This window comes from Monodelphis domestica, chromosome 3, assembly GCF_027887165.1.
Source record: "Monodelphis domestica isolate mMonDom1 chromosome 3, mMonDom1.pri, whole genome shotgun sequence".
Taxonomy (NCBI): domain Eukaryota; kingdom Metazoa; phylum Chordata; class Mammalia; order Didelphimorphia; family Didelphidae; genus Monodelphis; species Monodelphis domestica.
The window spans coordinates 315,646,246-315,668,107 of NC_077229.1; the positions used below are offsets into that span (position 1 = coordinate 315,646,246).

At 35.0% G+C, this 21,862-nt stretch overlaps 1 protein-coding gene across 4 annotated transcripts in view; it reads left to right on the forward strand.

Moving 5' to 3' along the window:
- MTFR1 (mitochondrial fission regulator 1) overlaps nucleotides 1–21,862 on the forward strand; it is a 55,896-nt gene that overhangs the window by 27,121 nt on the left and 6,913 nt on the right. For all 4 annotated transcript variants that reach the window (XM_007487054.3, XM_007487053.3, XM_056823984.1 and 1 more), the window contains one exon: nucleotides 7,590–7,705. In XM_007487054.3, the coding sequence (XP_007487116.1) occupies nucleotides 7,590–7,705 (116 nt within the window). The remainder of the gene's footprint in view (nucleotides 1–7,589; nucleotides 7,706–21,862) is intronic.

The window sequence follows — 21,862 nt, forward strand, 5'->3', positions numbered from 1 at the left end:
AAAAGAACTTTTCACCAAATCCTTTCCTACTTTCCCCACTCTTAATTATTCCTTTGCTTAACTTGAGAATTAATATTGCTTTATAAGTGAAATGGTGGTCTAGAGACACTATCTTGAACCTTTTCTATCATGCTTCCAGATCTAAACCTACAAAAACCTACATCAAAAAAATCCCAAGCTTCCCATTCATGGGCTTCACCTTAGTCTCTTTCATCTATAAAATATCTGAAATAGAAGGTACACAAGGAGTACAGAACTTATACCTGTGTTCAATTACTGATGCTCTTACGGATCCTTTTTCTTGTGTCTTTTTAAAAAAAGATAGAAAATGCTAAGGTAATTTCTCATCATTTCCATTTTACAGAATCATAGAGTATTGAAATTGGGGGACTAAAATATTTAATCCAAGGATTAAAAGGAAACATAATATTCATAAGTTATAAATTTTTTAGGGACACACTATGAATAGCAGAGTTAAGAGTAAGACTTTGTGTCTTACTACTTTACTTTATATATATCCACATTACTACTTCACATTATATATATCCTCTCTGTAAAAAACAAAATTTAATTGCATTACGATATGCACGGTCTGTTCTTTCTTAAAACCAAAAATGACATGTAGAAAGTGAGGATTGTTAGCTTTTTTAAAAATAAAAAGCTGAAAATCAATTGATTCATGGTTGTATTTTCCATTTGGCAAAAATCGACCATTAAGGGCCTGGTGACAGTGCTAGTTTAATTGAAAGGGTGGAAAATAAAAGATTACTTTCTATCATTAAAAAATGCTAGCTAAACTCTGAGCAACATTTTCCTGTTTTTATTCTATAGGCCAGAAATTGAAATATCTTATAATCTAATGTAGTGTATTAAAAATGAGAACTCATGACAAGGTTGGGTGCTTTAAAATTCCCTATTCTTTGTTTCAGTTCATGCAATCTTTTTATATTTTGTTTTTCCTTTAACCTGTATTATTCAGTTACTCAGCTTCATTTAGGTTAAGCCAAATATTTTAAATTAAATAAAAAATATTTCAAATTTATACTAGCACAGTTTTGGTGGAAGCTGTAAACTGATCTAACCATTCTGGAGAGATTTGGAACTATGCCTAAAGGGCTATAAAGTTGTGATACCCTTTGACCAAGCAAAACCATTACTAGGTTTGTATCCCAGGGAGACAAAAATAGCAGGCCTTTTTGTAGTAGAAAAGAATTGGAAGTTGAGGAGATACCCATCAATTGAGGAATGACTGAACAAATTGTGGTATATGATTGTAATGGAATACTATTCTGGTATAAGAAACAAGCAGAAGAATTTCAGAAAAACTGGAGATACTTACATGAACTGATGCACAGTCAAGTGAGCAGAACCAGGAGAACATTGTACACAGTAACAACAATACTGTACAACTGTGAATGACTTAGCTATTCTCAGCAATACAATGATCCAAGACTATCCCAAAGGACTCATGATGAAAAATGCTATCCATCTCCAGAGAAAGAACTGATAGAGTCCAAATACACATCAAATAGCACTTTTCAGTTTATTTTCTTAATGGTTTTATTTGTTTTATGGGTCTTTTCCTACAATATAATGAGCATGGAAAAATGTTTTGTATAATAGCATATATCTGTTGCTTACCATCTTTGGGAGGGGTGGGGACAGAATTTGGAACTCAAAATGTTAGACAATGAATACCAAAAATTGCTTTTACATGTAATTGAGAAAAAATTAAACATTACTAAAAAAAAATTTAAATTTAGAATAATGTAAATCATTTTTATTTGTTGTCATGTGTTTTGTCAGATATTTTTCACAGAATGTGTTGCTTTATGAGAAAAAATATTGATATTTTGTGATATAATTTTACTCTTTAAGTGGGGATTTTCACGAGTATTCATTTTACATTTGTCTTATATAAAACTCTTGAAAATTTTCTATTTCTTTCTCTTTCCTATTTTCTCTTCTTTTTCTTTTCTGCGAGCACTAGTAGGAAAGGACCGTGGTGTGAAACTTCAGTAAGTCAGCTTTGTCTATTTCACAATTTTTACCAGTTATTGGTGCATGTTGATACTGGTATCATAATCATGCTACAAAAAAACCATAAAACTTGACTACTAACATATGCCACAAACTCACCTTTAGCATGAACTATTTATAAATGAGTTGCCCTTTGGGTATTAAATTAGATTTTTGTTTTCTGTACTATAGCATTATACCCTTTCATTTTGAATGCTTTATTGCCTTCTATTTTGAATATTATTGAAATTGCCTTTTTGAATTTATCTTTTGAGTGAGATTTTAATATCTTTGGGAAAATGAAGTTTTCATTTTTGTTTGTTGTTTTTTTTAGTGGAACTAGATAATGCTCATGACACATGTGAAAATTAGAAATGTCAGAATCCTTTAACTTCCCAGAATAGTACTTTTTAAGTAGCACAGTGGGACTTTTCAAGAACAGGCTATGGACAGGCTATGCATGTACATTTATGTAGGAATGCAGTCTTTGTCACCAATCTTGAGCAAATCTTTACAATGTTATACAGTTTGTTGAGCACTGTCTATAAGAGTAACCCTGTTTTAAAAAATCAGTAAATTAATGCTCAATATTTTTAAAACTTTAGTATAAGAATTTGCATGACTTAAACAAGCATGTTAAGCAAAGGGCAGCACTTCATATGTTTATAAATAAATAACACAGACAAGGGAACATGTGATACAAGGTATTTTTTGTCCTTGGAAGATATTTTGAAAAAGTATTACATTCCTTGGTCTTTGATTGCCGTAAGATAATCCAAGATTTAATTTAATCCATGAGAAAATGAGCCAGATCAACCTTTGGAGGATGAATTGGGCTTTATATAGTGCTTGAATGTTTATTCATTGCAGGTCATTTCTTTGATACTGACTTTCTCCTTTTATAAACAAAAGGTTATTAAGAAACATAATATTGTAATTTTTAGATCACAGTAAGAAATGCAAAAGGCAGAAACAGACTTTAACTTTAAACTTAGCTTTTCAACAGGAGCAATTTTATTACAATGTTTCTTTTAATTTATTTTTATGAAAATAGTATTTGGAAGGTCAGATTTGAGTTTTGATATATTCAAAAGATATATTGAGGTCCACTGATTTAGTCTTTTAGGTGGAATCAACCAGTCAGTCTTTCAAGGTCATGTATTAAAAATCCCTAACCCAGTATCCTGGCATAGATATATAGGCCCTGCTTTCACCAACAGACAATGAATTCAATACTTTAATGTATTTGTGATTTCTTTGATGTATACACTTTCCCCAACTATGCAAAACAGTGATTTCTCATCCTGTACATTTCTGAATCCTCCCATCAGCCCTCCACAAGGGATTCTCCTAAAGTGATGAGAGCTTTCATCTAGGTCTCTTGTCATATTAAACTGGCCATCTTCTTATCCTTTGCTCTTGCCTAGGTAACCTTCCAACAGTACACACAGTAATACACAATATTACTTAGAAACTTCTTAGGTCCCATAAAATATGTACTTGTATTGAACTTCTAACAGGTTGATGAAGATTCCTATGCTATAAATTCCCTAAGGAGAATCTGCCAAATGATTTGATGGAATTCATATTTACTTTAGTTTTTAATAACCGACTGCTAAGTTTTTAAAAACTCCAATATTCTGAAATCTTTTCACTTGTTCATCATCTTTGATCCTACTAACTGTAATTTATATTTAATTTGGCCAGAGATAAAGCCTCAGAACCTCTGTGTGTTTAGGTTTTAAGCAAAAGTGACATCTTTATCTCACTTGTCTATCTGATAAAATAAAGCTGTATTGTCATGTTTGTTATTTTAGATAGTAAGGTGTTTTATTATTTGTGTTTAAGAAGCACATTAAGAGGAAACTTCAAGAGAACAGTGACCATCATGATCTTCAAAACCATGCTACAGAAGAACCAGTTGAAAAATCTAGGGATGTAGAATCTGAAGAAGAGAAAATTTGGCAGACTTGTTCTGTTCTGTCTCAGAAGACAGAACTAAGAGTAGTTGGAAGAAGTTTGTAAAGAATAAAATTTAGGTTTGATCTAAAGAAAAACTTATTAACAATTTTAATTCTTCAGAACTGGAATAGACTGCTTCCTCCAAAGCTGAGATTTTATTTGATGCTTTATTGTATATTATTTAGTTACCTCTTTTCATGCCCTCTTACATTGTTTTAACAGTTAAGAGGTTTTTTGACTCAGGGCCCAAGTCATAGAATCTCTCAGTCCTTCAGACAGCTCTAAGACTCTTAAGCTTCAGAGAAAGTACCAGTCTACATTGGTAGAAGGGAGTACATTCACTGGAAGTTCCCCATGTCAGTGAAATCACTGGTCTAGTCTCTGTCTCCCTAAGTAATTCAAGAATCAGATTTTCTTGATTAGTATTCCCTTTATTGGCACAACTTAGTCCCTAGATAGTATTTAATAGGCAATCTTCTGGAATTGATTGTTTTAAAGTCTTCCACCTTATGGTAATGAGCCTCTCTGATTTTAGCTAGGCTGGTTGGCAGACTTAAGATATAGCACTGGACCATACTTGAAGTTTTTCTAACTTGGTAAAATCTTCCAGTCTTTGAAACTTTATTCTGGCTTAGATTTCAAAAGACCCAAGTCATCCCCTGATCACCCTCACATAGGGTGAGGCAGTAGAGTAGGATTTTATCTGAGGATTAAGTGATTTTAACATTCAAAATGGCCCTACATACCAAGACCCAAACAAATACTTTTTGATTGTATATACCACTTCTTTTGCTGTTTTTTAAATTGGAGCTTTCAACTGATTATGTTTAAATTATGTATTATGGAATCTTATGATTGAAAGGAGCTCCAGATACCATTTAGTTAAACACATTCCTGAATAAAAATCTTTTCTAGAATATAGTGATTCAACCTTTGTTTTTGAATACCCCTATGTGGGTAGCCAACCATCTTGGGGATAGCCAATTCTTCTGTATTATAGAATGTAAGCTGTAGGTAATATTTTTTGTCTTCATGTTCCTGGCTACTTGCTCCTCATTGTTGTAGTTACTTAATAAATAATTTTTTTAAACCATTACTTTCTGTCTTAGTTACAACTCTAAGACAAAAGGGCAAGAGCTAGGCAATTGGGGTTAAGTGACTTGCCCAGGGTCACACAACTAGGAAGTGTCTTTAGGCCAGATTTGAATTGAACCCAGGTCCTCCTCACTCCAGGCCTGGCATTCTATCCACTGTGCCACCTAGCTGCCCTTTTAATAAATCATTTTTAATTGAATAAAGTGATTTCCCCTAAATCTACCATTTTAGAACTGCTACCAATCTTCCACATGACAGCTTTCAAAGAGCTGTCATGTATTCTCCAAGTCTTCTCTTCCAGGCTAAACATTCCCATTTGTTTCAATCAGCTCTCATTTGTCATGGGCTCAGTGCTCTTCATTATCCTGGTCATTTTCCAGCATATCATATTCATATCCTTCCTAAAATGTGGTACACAGAAGTAAAAATAATACTCCACGTGAATATCTGAATAGAAGAGTACAGTACAATAATCTTTTGATTTCTTAGTCCTAGACACTGCCTTACTTAATGAAGCCTAAGATCATTAATTTTTTTCCATGACGCATTTTTTTCTTATGTTGAACTTCGGTCTGCTAAAACCCTCAAATCTTTTTTTGTACAAAATTCTAATCAGCTATGCCTCTCCCATTTTGTACTTGCACAGTTAATTTCTTAAACTTGAGTGTAACATTTATCCCTATGAGATTTCATTTTATTAGATTCATACCTTTGTTCTAGCCTATTGAGATCTTGAATGTATCCCTCAACATACTAATTAATCCTCTTTGCTTTATATTAGCAGCAAATGTAGTGTTTGTTAGCTATAATTTTTTTTCAGGTACCTGATAAAAATGTTACACAGCAAAGATCCTTTGGGCACCCCACCAAATACCTTCAAAGTTGTCTTCAAATCATTCATTGCTACTCTTTCTGTCTAGTCATTCAAACTTTCTAAATGTACCTAACTGTACTCTCCTGTAGCTATGTCTCTCCACCTTGTTCCAAAAATTATTTCCCCAGTTTTTTGTCAAATGCTTTGCTAAAAAATCCAAGTAAGCCATATCTCTATCACATTCTCTTAGCCTGCTAACCTAATCACCTTATCAAAAAAGAATATTATTTCTTTCACATGGTTTCTTCTTGATGAAGCCATGCTCTTTGTAATCACTGCTTTATCTTGTAGATGTTCACTTCATTTTTATAATAATCTCAATCCAGAATTTTGCTCAAATTTTAAGTCAAATTTACTTATCTATATTTTCCTGGTCTCTTCCTTTTTAAAAATCAAGACAACATGTGGCTTTCGTTAGATTCTTGGATGTCTTTACTATTCTCCAATCTTTCAATCTCTGACCAAGAGAGTGACTCAGCAGTCACTTATAACTCACGATTCTTTCAGTATTTTGGATTGTCTGATCTGAACTTGGCAACTTGAACTCATCGGGTATATCTAGATTATCTTTTAATATTCTCCTTATCTGGAGGGTCAACCTACTTTTCTTCGAATGGAGGGTTGTTTGGCTTTTTTTCCCTTTTTCTGTGAGAAGGCATTATTCAAGTTGTTTTCAAGGATCTGGTTTAAATAGAGCAGATGCCTGTGCGGGATGAATGGAAGTAATTATTGGTGTAATGGATGTCTATTTTCTATCTGTTTTATTTTCATTAGCTTCTGAAACTTATCTGGTAAATACCTACAATTGTCTTGCCTTAGCACCTTTTGGGGTTTTTTTGTTTGGTTGGTTTTTTGGTTCTCACAAAAATAGCCATGTTGGTTTTTCTTTTATAGTTAAATCTTTCATTCTTCCATCTAAAAAATGCACTGCCACTCAGAATTTATTTAGAAAATAATTCTTATTTAAGATTATAGCAGTTCATGTTTAGTATGTATTATTAACTGCAAAAATACTTATATTTCTTGTTTTACAATTTATTAATTCCTTTCTTAGTTTGCATATCCCAAATAACATTTGGGATAACCAGGACTGAAGTTGAGTTAAAATTACTTTTATACTGATGCTATATGCATTAATACATGTACAATTTAACACATTAGTTCTTTTGATATACATAGCATTTTCTTATAAACAGCCTAACTGATGGGTATACATAGCAACTTTTTTATATTCCCTTTTATGTTCTATAATAAGCTTACTTTGTATCATCAATGAAATTTAATCAATAAGACTTTTCAATTTAGAAAATGTTTTTATGGGTCAGTATTAATAACTGCTTTATATTTTAGATTGTATTTGTATTTTGTAAATGAAAATATTTGAACAGAGAATAGAACAATCCTAGTTCAATTACAAAACTAATGCTATTATAAATATTGACCACCATTCAAATATTGGCAAACTATCTTATTATAGCATAGGAACTAAGAATGATCGTAGCAAAGTCTTTATTAAAGGATTTGTGTTAGGAAACTTTTTTGGTCCTAGGACCTATGATTTTGCTTTTAGGTAATTTTTTCCTTAACTTATTCACTTCAGCATCAAAATAAGAACTTTTGCCTTGCTTCTGACTTCTAGCTTACCAGTCATCTGACAGAATGGAGCCCTGATCAGCACCAAGAGGATGCAGTGGCTTCTTTTGCTGATGTAGGATGGATTGCCAAGGAAGAAGGAGAGGTTTCCACAAGGCTAAGGTGAGTTTTGGAGGTCTAGAATCAGAGCTGAGTTGCATGTTTACTATTAGCAATTATTAGCCCACCTTATCGATTTTTTAAAGTGTTTGAGCCTGCTTTTTGTTCTTATTTGTGACTTAACTAGTAATACCAAAGTTACTTTCATTAGCTTCTGAAATTTATCTGGTTCATCAGTTCACCAGTTATTTACCTGGTGAGGGTGACCTGCACTTGAGGAAGATTAATTTACTGAATTTCCCACCAGTTTCTAAGCACTTATAGAAGCTTGAAAATGCATACATTTACAAATAATTTCCATCTAGGGAAGTTTTGGTATATCAAAGGTACAAAAGAACTGATATAAGTGTTGTTTGCATGCAGTTAAAAATGTTTGAAATTTTATCTATAAATTAAGGGCTGTGTTCTGAGACACACTTTCTGAAGAAGGGGAGGCAGTTAAGTTGTGATTACCAAGAAAGGTGATATGTGGAACTGCTTACATGGAAGGAGGAGAATATATAATAGAGGAGTGGCAGTAAGGTACACTAGTTGGAAATAAAGGCTAGAGGCTGGAATATAGAAGGAAATAGTGGCATATTGGAGCAGTAGGATTAGCTGGTAAGAAGCTTTGTCTGAAGTTTGTCCAATTTGTATTTAATCTGGAGGAAAGTCAATTCATTGGAGAGGTATAGTTTAAATTTGTTATAGTGATAAACACAAATAATGGATTTTAGGTGGAACATGCAAAATAATTTGAAGGACAGTAGCTAACAGAATGGCCAAAATGGTTGTAATTAGTCTAAATGTGAAATTATCACTCAGTAGGCATTTATTAAGCACCTTTTGTGTGCCAGGCACTGTGTAAGATGAGAAGGAAGAAGCATTTCAGGGATGTAAAGTGCCTGAAGTATTGTGAGGGATAGCAAGGACGCCGTTATAACTGGATAACAGATTCCAGGGAGGGGAGTTAAGGCATGAGAAAACTAGAAAGGTAGGAATAGGCCAGGTTGTGGAAAACTTTGAATGCCAAAGAGAGGATTTTATATTTAATCTAATGGTGAAGGGGGAGTGAGATGGTCAAACCTACACTTGAGGAAGATTAATTTGACAGCTGATTGGATAGAGAATTGAGATAAGGAAACCAAATTTTGACTTTTGCAATAGTCTAGGAAGTGAGGTGATGAGGATCTACATCAGGGTGGCGATAGTATCAGGGAAGAAAGTATATATAAGAGATGCTGTGCAATCAACTGTGAAAGCCTTAGACAGTGATCCAAGATACTTTTTTAAAAAATCTGATAGTGGGAGAGATGCCTTATAACTTTATTTTCATATTTCAGAAATGTCAGGGTGAACTTATATTATTAGCTAACATGTCACAGTGTTTCAAGATAGTTCACAAAGGAAAAAGACTAGAGAGATCCCTGCTAAGGAAGTTTACCTAGCCAGTAAAATAGGGAGATTAGAATAGATTGTGCTAGATAAACTATATTATGTCTACTCACACAGTGGCAATACTTATAATTGTAGGTTTCCTGAAGGTAAAGTTTCCCTAACACTTTGGTACTAGATAAATAGGTGATGACATTTTATTTTGCATTGGCCAATAATGAATATTTCAGACAGAGGCTTGGATTAAGTGACCTTTTTTGTTGTTGTAAACCCTTATCTTCCCATCTTAGAATCACTGCTGTGTACTTTTTCCAAGGCAGAAGAGTAGTAAGGGCTAGGCAATGAAGGTTAAATGATTTGCCCAAGATCATACAGCTAGGAAGTATACATGGTCATATTGAACCCAGGACTTCCTGTCTCTAGGCTTGCCTCTCAATCCACTGAGCCACCTAGCTGGCCCCAATTAGATTTTTCACTTAAGTTTATTTGGGTTTTTATGTGGGGGTTCTGGTTTTATGTGATTACTCTTACAAAAATGAACAATATGGAAAAAATATCTTTCATTTATATATATATATATATACACATATATATGTGCATGCATACATACACATACATGTACATGTATAATCCAGATTGAATTTGCTTGCCAGCTCTGTAAGGAAAGAGAAAAGGGAGGGAGACAATTTGGATCATATAATTTTGGGAAGCTTGTGCAGAAATTTGTTATTACATTTAATTGGTAAAATAAAATATCTTTATTGCAAAATTACAAAAAAAAAAACCTATCAGTTGGTTCAACAAACACCTTCCAATATGCCAGTCATTGTGCTAAGTGTTGAGAATAAAAAGGAAGGCAAAAGATAATCTTTGACCTCAAGTAGCTTATATTCTATTGTGGGAGAAGACATGAAAATAATTAGGTAAACATGAAAAACATATAGAGTGAGAGGAAAGCAATCCTGAAAAAGAAGGCATTTATTTGCACATAGGAGGACTGTGAAGGCCTCCTACAGATTTTGCTATTCAGTTGTTGAGTCATGTCCAACTCTTTGTGACCTCCTGGGACTGTAGCACTCCAGGCCCTTCTTTTCCCTACTATCTCCTAAAGTCTATCAAAGTTCCTGTTTGTTGCCTCCATAGATGTTTTGTTTTTTTTTTTAAACCCTTACCTTTCGTCTTGGAGTCAATACTGTGTATTGGCTCCAAGGGAGAAGAGTGGTAACGGCTAGGCAATGGGGGTCAAGTGACTTGCCCAGGGTCACACAGCTGGGAAGTGTCTGAGACCAGATTTGAATCTAGGACCTCCAGTCTCTAGGCCTGGTTCTCAATCCACTGAGCTACCCAGCTGCCCCCTATAGATGGGTTTTTAAAAGTTTATTAACATATATTTTCCACTTGCCTTTTTAAGGTTATTTGCATTTCTGACTACTGTTTTTTTTTTCTAAAACCTACATAAATGAAAGAAAATTAGATGCATTAAACCAGTGGTTCTCAACCCTTCTAATGTCGTGACCCCGTAATACAGTTCCTCATGTTGCAGTGACCCCAAACCAAAAAATTATTTTGGTGGCTACTTCAAAACTGTAATTTTGCTACAGTTATGATTCGGAATGTAAATACCTGATATGCATTATGTATTCTCATTGCTACAAATTGAGAGGTTGAGAACCGCTGCATTAAACCAAATGAAAACACCTTGTGGAATGTAGTTTTAAATAGACTCCTTGTCATGTAAAATACAAAATACCTTCTTTTTCATAAATTTAATTTGTATTCCAGACTGCTTAATTCCATGTGGAAACATCCTATTCAGAGACTCCATCTATTTATGGCACAATTTGTTTCCTTGTCTCTCACATTTGTATTTGTATGAAAGTAGAAGCTCTTTAAGAGATCTGTTTCTTATTTTTCTAATGAACTTTATGATGTTGACATTTTAGCAGCAATTTGTTGTGATGTCACAGCATTATATCTGTTAAGAATAGCAACAGGATCATATAAATCCCCAAGAGACAATATATTGATCTTGATATTGATATAATATAATATACTGTTTACAGACATTTCCTTTTTCCTTTGTATTAATAGAACTGCTTATGAGCTGGAAAAAAGTTGAGTTAGGTGTGGATATAAGGGGGCAAGCCATTAGGAATGGCAACACTGTGTTTTAATAGCCGCTATAGAAGCTGTCATTCAAAATTCCTGGGATAGAGAGAGGACAGTACAAGGAAAGCCACTTTTTTTAAACCCTTACCTTCTGTCTTAGATACAATACTTAGCATTGATTTTAAGACAGAAGAGCAGTAAGGATTAGATAATTGGGCTTACATGACTTGCCTGGGGTCACACAGCTAGGAAGTCTCTTGAGACCTAGATTTGAAACCACTAAACCTTTTATTGTTCTGCGTAGCTAAAACTAGAGTGGTCAAGGATATTCCTCTCTGTATTGGTAGAAGTAGTTTCCCTATCTAGGAGTTCTCTGTATTGATGAAATATAACTACAAACTCTATTACTATACCAATTAACAACCAGAACAGAAGTGAGGGCAGGAGTGACTTTTTGCTTGCTAAGTTCAGATACAGTTTGTAGCTGTGTCATAATTTGCTCTTCTCCCTGTAATATTTATAAAATTAAGGAAAACACCTTTATATCATGTATGAACCCTCATCTAGTAACTGACACAAACCAAAAAAATGTTGCATACAAATGAGCAGTCTCCTAATTTCACTGATTTCCATTTCCAAGTATAAGCTCATATAGAAAGGTTTAAAATTTAAATATAGTCATAAAGGCCTTTAATTCCAAATACAACCTAAAATGATCATTAGTAACTTCTTGTCTCTTATGTCATCCTGATCTTCCTAACCTGAAGTTCCTCCAAATGCTGTTAAAAATCCTTTTCAATACTCTTTATCTCCTTTTAGTCAACTCCAATAGCATTCTCTCTTCCCCTCTATAAGCCTTGAACTGAATACCTTCTCAATAGATGTGCCTAGCCTTGTCTTATTTCTAGTTGTACTAGGATTCTAGATGGTTGTTGTTTAATAACTCACTTGGTTAAAATGTAGTGCTAATAAATGAAAAGATTATGGATTCATCTTAAGGTAGGCCATTTGGCTTTGCTTTATTACTTGCCTAAAGATTGTTCCTCAGGCCTTAGCCCATCATCATGTGATGTTTGATGCTTCAACTCTATTATGATCCACTGACAGTTTTGGAAGGCAAAGGCAGAATCATAAGGATATGTATATTTAAAAGAAGAAATAGTAATTAATTTATTTAATATGATAGTATATTTATTTGAGTGTAAGTAACAAAACTCTTATTTTGAAACTGTCAAATAGTAATTTGGAAATTTCCTTTTCAAAAAATATCTAAGTTGTTATGTAGTTTAGTTAAGGCTTTTTGAACAGTCAAGAATTTAGGAGTGTTTTGTCAAGTTATATGCTTTGTTTTCTTTGGAAGCACCATGTCTATGTTGGCAACTCTTTGGAAAGGTGTTAACCAAGATAAGAAATGATCAATGGCAACTATCCCCAATTCCTTCCCTTTACCTGTCCCAGTTTCTCCTACAAAGCTCTGATTGTGGCTACCACTACACCTAACCATAGAGGCACAAGAATTCTCCTCACTCCCAACTGAGAAAGAAAAAAAAATTATCAAATGACAAATGGACAAAGATATAGAGAGTTTTAAGATGAAGAAATCAAAATGGTATAAATCAAAAGTATATGGAAAAAATGCTCCTAAACACTGATTAGAGAAAGGCAAACCAAAAAAATTACAATTGGAGTTTTCCAAAAGCAACTTAGATTTTTAAAGGGGAAGGGGGACACACAAAAGCAAAAGAAGAGGATGATAATGATAACTTTTTAAAATATCACTTTAAGGTATAAAAAGTATTTTGTTTCTTTTTTTTTTTCAATTTTTTTTATCTTCACAATAGCCCCATAAGACATGTACACTATAGGCATTCATCAATACCATACTCAAAGATCACTTCTACCCTATTATGCCTTTCTAGATCACATATACAGATTGTAGTTTGTGGATCCAAAGTTAACAGAAGTTTAGACATAGATAATTTGATGCAGCTTAAGAAACACCTTCCCTTCCCTGTAATCTCTCCCTATTTCAATAGGATGTCAAATAAAGATACCAAAACTTCTAGTTAAGGTAGGCTTTCCAAGTCCTATGTGAATCTTGGGCCTTTTTCAAGGCATGGGAGTGATTCCTTCTAAACCTGCTTTGTGATAAACATTATTCTTTTCTGGTCCTGTACGTTATTCCTGGACCTTGAAAATATCCCAGTCTCAGTAGCAGAAAAGTAGAAAATTTCCTCTTTCTTTTCCCTCTTGTATAGAATATGGTCCCTTTTTATGAATCCATAATAGAATTGTTTCTTTTCTTTGCTTCATCCGTAGACAATTCATTATGAATCCCATTGTGAATTTTGCACAATCATTTTGTTCACCAACTTCAGCAGAGATACCAGATCCATGTATTTTCTTGACCCTACCAGTCTGATCCTGGTATCCCACCTCTAAGTAGATGATTTTATCCCATTGAATTAATGAGTTTTTTCTCTCCTTTCTGCTAGCTTCAAGGAGACTTTATGGGCAAAGTAGCCATCAAATCATTTTCCTCTCTCTTGATGCTTATCAATTCCTAGTAAGTAAGAGAAGTCTATATAATAAGTGGAATGGACCCAAGTTATTTAGACTCAGCATTTAATGGTATAGTCCTACTCTTAGTTTAATTACTTTTCTCAGTATTTAATGTGAATGGTTACTGTGATTGTTTAACTTCTTAATCTAGAATAAGTGTACTCTGTTATATTATCATTTCTTGAAATTTCCCAGAATTAATAACAAAAATCTAGGTGAAACTGCAAATAACAATTTTCTGTGTGTGTGTGTGTGTGTGTGTGTGTGTGTGTGTGTGTGTGTGTGTATCTGTTCTGTTTTTATATTTATATCTTAATAACTATTCTTAAGGACAGTAAAACAGATTGGATCTATTTCTGAAAATTTAGTTGGCTGTTTTTGTAAAACAGTTGTCTGTGTGGGTGATGGTATGTGTTTGTTTTTTTGTTTTTTTCAAAGGAAGATGACATCTAAGATTTAACAGCATGCAGTCTTAAACCTTGTCCCATATATAATGAGGAAAGATATATAGCAGCTACTTTTCTGTTGCAAAAGAACTTTTATATAATTGTACCAACTATCTAGCAGTCTGGAAAGGTCTGGCTATTTTATGGTTACTTACTTTCACTTTTCAGTTTCACCTTCTAAAAATCTTTGTCCTTAAACTACAAGGTTTTCTATATTTGGCAGAAGTTGGGGAGCTATTGCAAAATGTGCCCAAGATGCATCCTCAAATCAACACATGTTTCCCCAAAGGGAAACATTGACCCTATATCCAATGGTCTGTAAAACAGTATAGCCACATAGCAAAAGTATTTGTTGAGATTTGTCAGTTATTTGCATAACTTTGCCAAGAGACCTGATGGTTTTTTCTTCTTACATTGGTATTCAAGGTTGGAGAAGAGCTTGTCCTTAATTTAAAATAAACAGAAACAGAAGGATAATGTTCTCCTTCAGGAGTTATGTAAAGAGGGTAGTTTGATTCTTTTGCAGTATTAGAAAACCTGGTAACTTTATTATCTCTTCTACTCTGTAAAAGTTGAAAGATCTATTAAGGGAACCTGGATTTTTCAGGTGCAAATTTTACAACAAATTCTGAACTACTACTAAGTGTGAATAATCTTAGAATTTGCTATTTTACTATTAGAATGAAAGTTTTACATATTGGCTTCTGAAGAATTTGTTAAATGATTATGAAATCTGTAGTTTGCAGAAAAATTTTTTATGAAGATTTAATCCATTAAGGTAACCACTTTATATACGTAAATGACATTTTTAGCTACTGTTCCCTGAATGAAAGATTCCAGTATCCCACAATGGACTTAGTTTATCTGGAGTCAATATCATCTCTTTGATGACTATACATATTACACAGTCTGCTCTCTCATTTCACTATTTGGTCTTCAAATCTTGTGGACTTTTGAGTATAATTAAAGATTTTTAAAATAATAGCAAGAGGAGCAGCTGGGTAGCTCAGTGAATAGAGAGCCAGGCCTAGAGATGAGAGGTCCTGAGTTCTAATCTAGCCTCGGACCCATCCTCGTTTTGTGACCCTGGGCAAGTAAGTCACTTAACCCCATTGCCTATCCCTTACCATTCTTATGCCTTGGAGCAGACATTTCATATTAATTCTAAGACAGATGGTAAGAGTTTAAAAAAAAATAAAGCAATAAAGTAATGCTCTCTGCCCCCTGAAAATCCCACTTAAAGACCAGAATTCTGTATAGGTTCTATCCCACTTGTTAATTTTCAGGCAGTCGAGAGGTATATATTAAGCATCTGCTATGTTTCAGACATTTACTAGGCACTGGAGATATAAATACTAAGACCAACATAATCTCTACTCCCAAGGAGTTTACCTTCTAAAGAGGGGAGGGTTATAGTGTCTCATATGTCCCTGGCACTGTGCTGAGAACTTTATAGTTGCCTCATTTGATCCTCACAGTAACCCTGCCAGATAGATTCTATTATTCTCCCCCATTTTACAGTTGGAGAAGTTGAGGCAAACAGGTTTACTCAGGGTCACACAGATAATGTGTCTGAGGCTAGATTTTAACTAGTTTCTTCTTGACTCAAGGCGAACCACTCTATCTACTACATCATCTAGCTGTCCTAAGGAATGTTACTTTGGCAAGAAAGTTTTACATAGACTGGAATTGGGAAAGTCTTGAATTAGGGAGACCAAATAGGATGGCATTGCTGTCATCAAAGGGAGAGGCAATGAGAGCTGTATAAGTTGAGAGAAACTTGATTCCATAGCTAGATGAGAAAAACCTTGGGCAGATAAAAAATGTGAATTCAGAAGGCAAAGAACTGGGGACAGATCAATTTTAATTCCTTCTTGTCTCAGCCATCTTCTTTACAAAGAGTTATGTGTTTAGGGGAGTGGAAGAGAAAGAAAAGGATATAAACTTGCTAAAGCCACCAACAATTTTCTGTTGTATATTCTTAAGTCTTCAAAAAGCTTCATGTAGGCTATAAATTTACAATAGCAAATACTAATTATATTGTCAATACAAAAGTATTTTTGTGGAATTTTTTAAAGTTTTAAATACATTTGTTGTTTGATAGTCCAGATGGTCTTAAAATAAAACTCTTGGAAAAATAGTCACTCATAAATACACTGTCACATTAAGTAAATTCATCAACAAAGAAGCACTAATTGATTACTGTTCTCCCCTCAATGTGAAGGTCAAATCCATGAAGAACTTTTTGTGGAAATCAAAACATAAAACTGCACATAAATAAGGAATTATTCTCTAAGGGAGTATGTATATGGAAGAAAAAGCATTACAAAATAAAAGTTGTAGATACAAATAAAATAAAGAGATCTTTTTATCTATAGAAAAAATACTAGTCCTCCAAAAAAAAAATCTAGAACTCTTACTACCTCTATTTTGCTTGGTTTCCTTGAACATAGACACTGTCTGTCCTGTCATGCCTCTGCCTTCTCATGCTTTGATGCTTCAATGGATCTGTGGTCTCAATGGTGGAGGTGCTTCTTCAGTTCATTCACCCTTTCTCTTCCTGTATCACTCTTGTTCATATCTTCCAAAAAAAAAACAACAACCCCTCTACAAGAGACCCTACCCAGTGTCCAAAGATATCTGCTTTCCTCTACATTTCTTTACATTGTTGGGGAACTGAGGGAGCACATAGGTTTTCTAGCAGTTATTCCTTTCTCTTGTTATGTTAGGACCCATATCCTTTCCTGTCATACGTTAAAAAAAAAACACCTCTTACCTTCTGTCTTCAAATCAATACTATGTATTGGTCCAAGGCAGAAGAGCAGTAAGGGTTAGGCAATGGGGGTTAAGTGACTTGCCCAGGGTCACACAGCTAGGAAGTGTCTGAGGCCAGATTTGAACCCAGGACCTCCCCATCCTTGAGCCTGGCTCTTAACCTCCTGAGCCACCTAGCTGCCCCCTCCCAATACATTTTCTTTGACTCACCTTTTTTTGTACTTCTTCTGAGCAATTTTTTTTTTGGTAATATGCTATAGCCTACTTCCCCTTCCCCTGTCCTCTTTCTTTTGCTGCTTGGATAACTTTGTTTATTAATATACTGATGATTGATCTTTGATACAAAAATATTTATAGCTGCTCTTTTTGTGGTGGCAAAGAATTGGAAACTAAAGGGATATGCCCCAATTAGGGAATGGATGGGTAGATTTGGCATAGGATGGTGATGAAATACTATTGTGCTATAAGGAATGAGGAACAGGAACATTTCAGAAAGAGCTGGAAAGACCTACATGAACTGATGCAAAGTGAAATAAGCAGAACCAGAAGAGCCTTGTACACAGTAACAGCAATATTCGGGAATGATCACATGGGAATGACTTAGCTTCTCTCAGCCATGCAATGATCTGGGACAATACTGAAAGACTGATGACCGGGGATGCTATCTACCACCAGAGAAAGAACTGTTAAGAGTCAGATGGCTGCAGACCAAAGTATACTATCACATCAGTGTATTTATGGTTTTAATGCTGTATGAGTATGCACTTAAATCAGTGACCAATATGGAAATGTGTTTTGCATGATAATACAAGTATGACTCAGATCAAATTGCTTACCATCTCTGGGTAGGGGTGGGGGAAGGAAGACTGTTTGGATCTTATAATTTTGGAAAATATTTTGAAAATTATTATGTATATTTGGGAAAATAAAAATTTTTTAATTAAGAAAAGATAAGGTCGCCATAAAAATGTTTTTTCATTCCCTATAAAATGTTGGTTTACATTTTTAAATGTATTCAGCTTAAATGACCTTTTTCCATTACCTACATGCTAGGCCTAGAGATGGGAGGTCCTAGGTTCAAATCTGGCCTCAGCCACTTCCTAGCTGTGTGACCCTGGGCAAGTCACTTGACCCCCATTGCCTAGCCCTTACCACTCTTCTGCCTTGGAGCCAATACACAGTATTGACTCCAAGACGGAAGGTAAGGGTTTAAAAAAAAAGTCTCTTATTTCTCTAAAAGCATTAAAACAGGTTATCCTTTCTTTTGAGAGAAAAAAAAGACAAACTTGGCAAAAATATTAGAACTGATGACTTGCTAGTACTGTGAAGGTAATATGAGGATTAAGAGAATGAAAGCGGTAAAAAATTTGGGTTGAAAATGTTATGTGTATTTAAGGATCTTATTAGAGGATAAAAACAAACATTTATTAATTGCCTATTATATGCCAGGCCTTAAGGACACAAAAAGAAGCTTAAAAAAAAACACAAAACAAAACTGTCCCCTTTTCAAGTAGCTCTCAGCCTAATGGAAGTGATGACAAGCAAACAACTATTTATACAACAAACATACAGAGGAGAGTAAATTGAAGATAATCAGCAGAGGGATAACTGGGAAAGATTTCTTGCAGAAAAGTTAGGTGACATGAAGGAAGTTAAGAGACCAAGATGAGGGAGAGTTTGAGGCCTTGGGACAGACAGGGGATGCGCCTGCAGTCAGGAGATGGAACTTTGTAAGAAACTGTAAGAAAGGCCAGTGTCATTGGACAGCAAAATAAGACGTAACCAAACTGGAAATGTAGAAAGCAGTCAGGTTTTAAAGGACTTTAAATGGCAACGGGAACCAGAGGATTCCATACTAGATCCTCCATTTGGCCACTAGACTTTTTTGACTAGGAGAATGGAATAGGTAGAGGAAGTTCAATGTGATGGCTGAGGATGGGTTGGAGACCCAAAGCAGAGAGATGAACCTCAGCAGGCTTTCAGTAGTTTGGGGGTGATGTGGCAAGTTCCTGGTCTCCGGTGGTTGGTGTCGGGGAATAGAAGGAGGTGCAGGAAAGAAATGTTACAATGGTAGGAAAAAAGCAATAGGAGCTTGCAGCTAATTGTATAGAGTGAGAGAAAGTGAGAGGTTGAGGAAGATATCTGAGTTGTGAGTCCTCAATAGTAATAGGGAAATTTGGAAGAAAGAGGACTTTACAGGAAAAGGTAATGAATTCATTTTGGACATGTTGAGTTGAAGATGTCTGCAGGACATCCATGTCAAGATATCCAATAGGCAGTTGAAGATTTGAAACTAAAGGACAGAAGCTAGGGTTAGATAAGTGGGGCTGAAAATCATCTGCACAGAGATGATACTTGAATCTCTGGGAACTCAAGAGATCACCAAGTGAAATTGTCTAGTGGGGGACCCAGGACAGAACCTGTGGTTAGCACTGGAGACCAAGGGAAGAGACTAAGAAGAATGGGCATATGGGCAGGAGGAGGAAGGAGTGTCATGAAAGCCTGAGGACATGATGATCTTTGTGGTAAGAATTTAAGTGAGTTCAGCCCTGCCAAAGAAAAATTATAATAGCTAATATTTATATACTTCTTACTATGTACCAGGTACCATGCTAAGCTCTTTACACTTATTATTTCATTGATCCTCACAACAGCCTTGGGTAATAATGCTGCTGTTATCCCCATTCTACAGATGGGGAAATTGAGAACAGGAAGAGCTTAAATGACTTACCCAGGTTCATACAGCTAAGTTCTTGAGGTTTGAATTTGAACTCAGTTCTTCCTGACTCCAAGCCTAGTGCTCTATCCACCATGCTATTTTTATACCTTTCAAATTTGGTTGCCTAACTCTAAAAGAGTGTTGGGATGGGTGCTTAGATCTTTTTCTAAGCTTCCATTGCCTCCACAAATACCTTCTTTAAATTCTAAATTTGATGTTTAATGCCCTTTCCAGACTCAGATGCTGTGTTTTGGGTTTTTTTAACCTTTCCCTTTCATCTTAGAATCAATACTGTGTTATTGATTCTAAGACAGAAGAGCAGAAAGGGCTGAGCAATGGGAATTACAGGACTTACCCAGGGTTTCACAGTCAGGAAGTGTCTAAAGCTAGATTTGAACCCAGGATCTCCCCCTTCTTTAGGCCTGACTCTCAGTCCACTGAGCCACCTAGCTGCCCCCAGGTTGTGTGCTCTTAATATTTAACTATTAAATTATTTTAATGTTAAACTGGATTTTATGATTGGCAACTGCTAAATTTAGGCCTAGTTTAGTACATTTGGTCAAGTTTAGTTTAGTACATTTAGGCCAAGTGTAGTACATTTGGTACTACAAACAAAAGAGTTTGAGTTTTAAGAGAGTTTGGTTGAAGGAGATGGAATGGTGGTATATGTTTGTTTGTTTTTTCCCAGTGGCTTCAAGGTTAAATTCATTTGTTATATAGAGAAGTGAAATGGAAGAAAGGGAGCTCTCAATGATAGGCTAGTTAGAAATAGATTTTTTTCCCAGTGGCAGAGGCCTTGATTAGATTATATGGAAAATCTGCTTCTTGGAATAGGAATAATTCTTACTGATCCAATGGGATTAAGATATTCATGTTAGGAGAAAGTATAAGTGTTCAAAGCACTGTTTAGTTCCTACTCACATACATAGGGGGTAGAAACTATATAGACAAAATAGGGAAAAGAACATAACTTGTCTGTAAGGATTAAGCGATTAGAACATGTAAATGAGATTTTGATTTTTTTTCTTTATCATCACTGAATTTTGAAGACTGCGTAATGGATTTGTTGATTACCCAAGGGAAGAGATCAATGTTAATGGAGGCAGGGACTAATAGACTGACTACAAGAGGAAATTATGCTTTCTGCCCCAGATGGTTCTCTGAAGAATGCCTTGAACCCTATGGAGTTGAGTGCTATAAAACAGAATAATAGAGGTAATCATGACTGGGAATCAGAGCAGCCTATCATCTTACTAACTTTTCCATCATATTGCTTCTTGGGGAATGTCTTATAAAAATAGTATAGCGGGTATAGAGAGCTGGGAATGGCTTTTTTTTTTTTATCTTAAAATTTTTAAAAATTGTTACCCTTCATTTTGGGATTAAGATTCTCTCCCTCTCTTTCCACCTCCCTGGGGCATTAAATAGTCTGATATAGGTTAATACCTGGGCTGTTATGAAGTGCATATTTCCATAGTCTGCATGCTATGAAAGAAGACATTGCAACAATTCCTTCTTTATGGTAATAACCATATACCGCAGCTTATTCAGCCATTCCATAATTGATGATCGTCCCCTTGGTTTCCAATTCTTTGCCACTACAGAAATATCTGCTAAAATTATTTTTGTACAAGTAGGTCCTTTTCTATCTCTGATCTCTTTGGGATACAGACCAAGTAATGGTATTGCTGGGTCAAAGGGTGTGAATAGTTTTATCTACCGTCAAGAATGGTTCCATATTGCTCCCCAGAATGGTTGTGTCAGTTCATGGTTCTGTCAACAATGTATTAGTGTCTCAGTTTTCCCACATCCCCTCCAACACTTACCATATTCCTTTTTTGTCACGTTAGCCAATCTGATAGGTGTGAGGTGGTATCAGAGTTGTTTTAATTTGCATTTTCTCTATTCAGTAGTGATTTGGTCTTTTTACATTAAGAGATGAGGCTATAAAAGAAATTTAATGAAGTCATTGAAACTTTAGAACAATAGCTAAAGATGGTGTTGTCTAATGAGTGATTTAAAATATTTGTCAGTTTTGGAATTCCATGTAAGAGTTTACATACAGATGAATCAGTTAAAGACCCCAGATGGCAATCTTCCTTTTCAGGTGCTTTATGAAATAAGGAATTCTGATTTGATTGGTTGGAATTATGTCCCATAACCCCCACTCCAGAT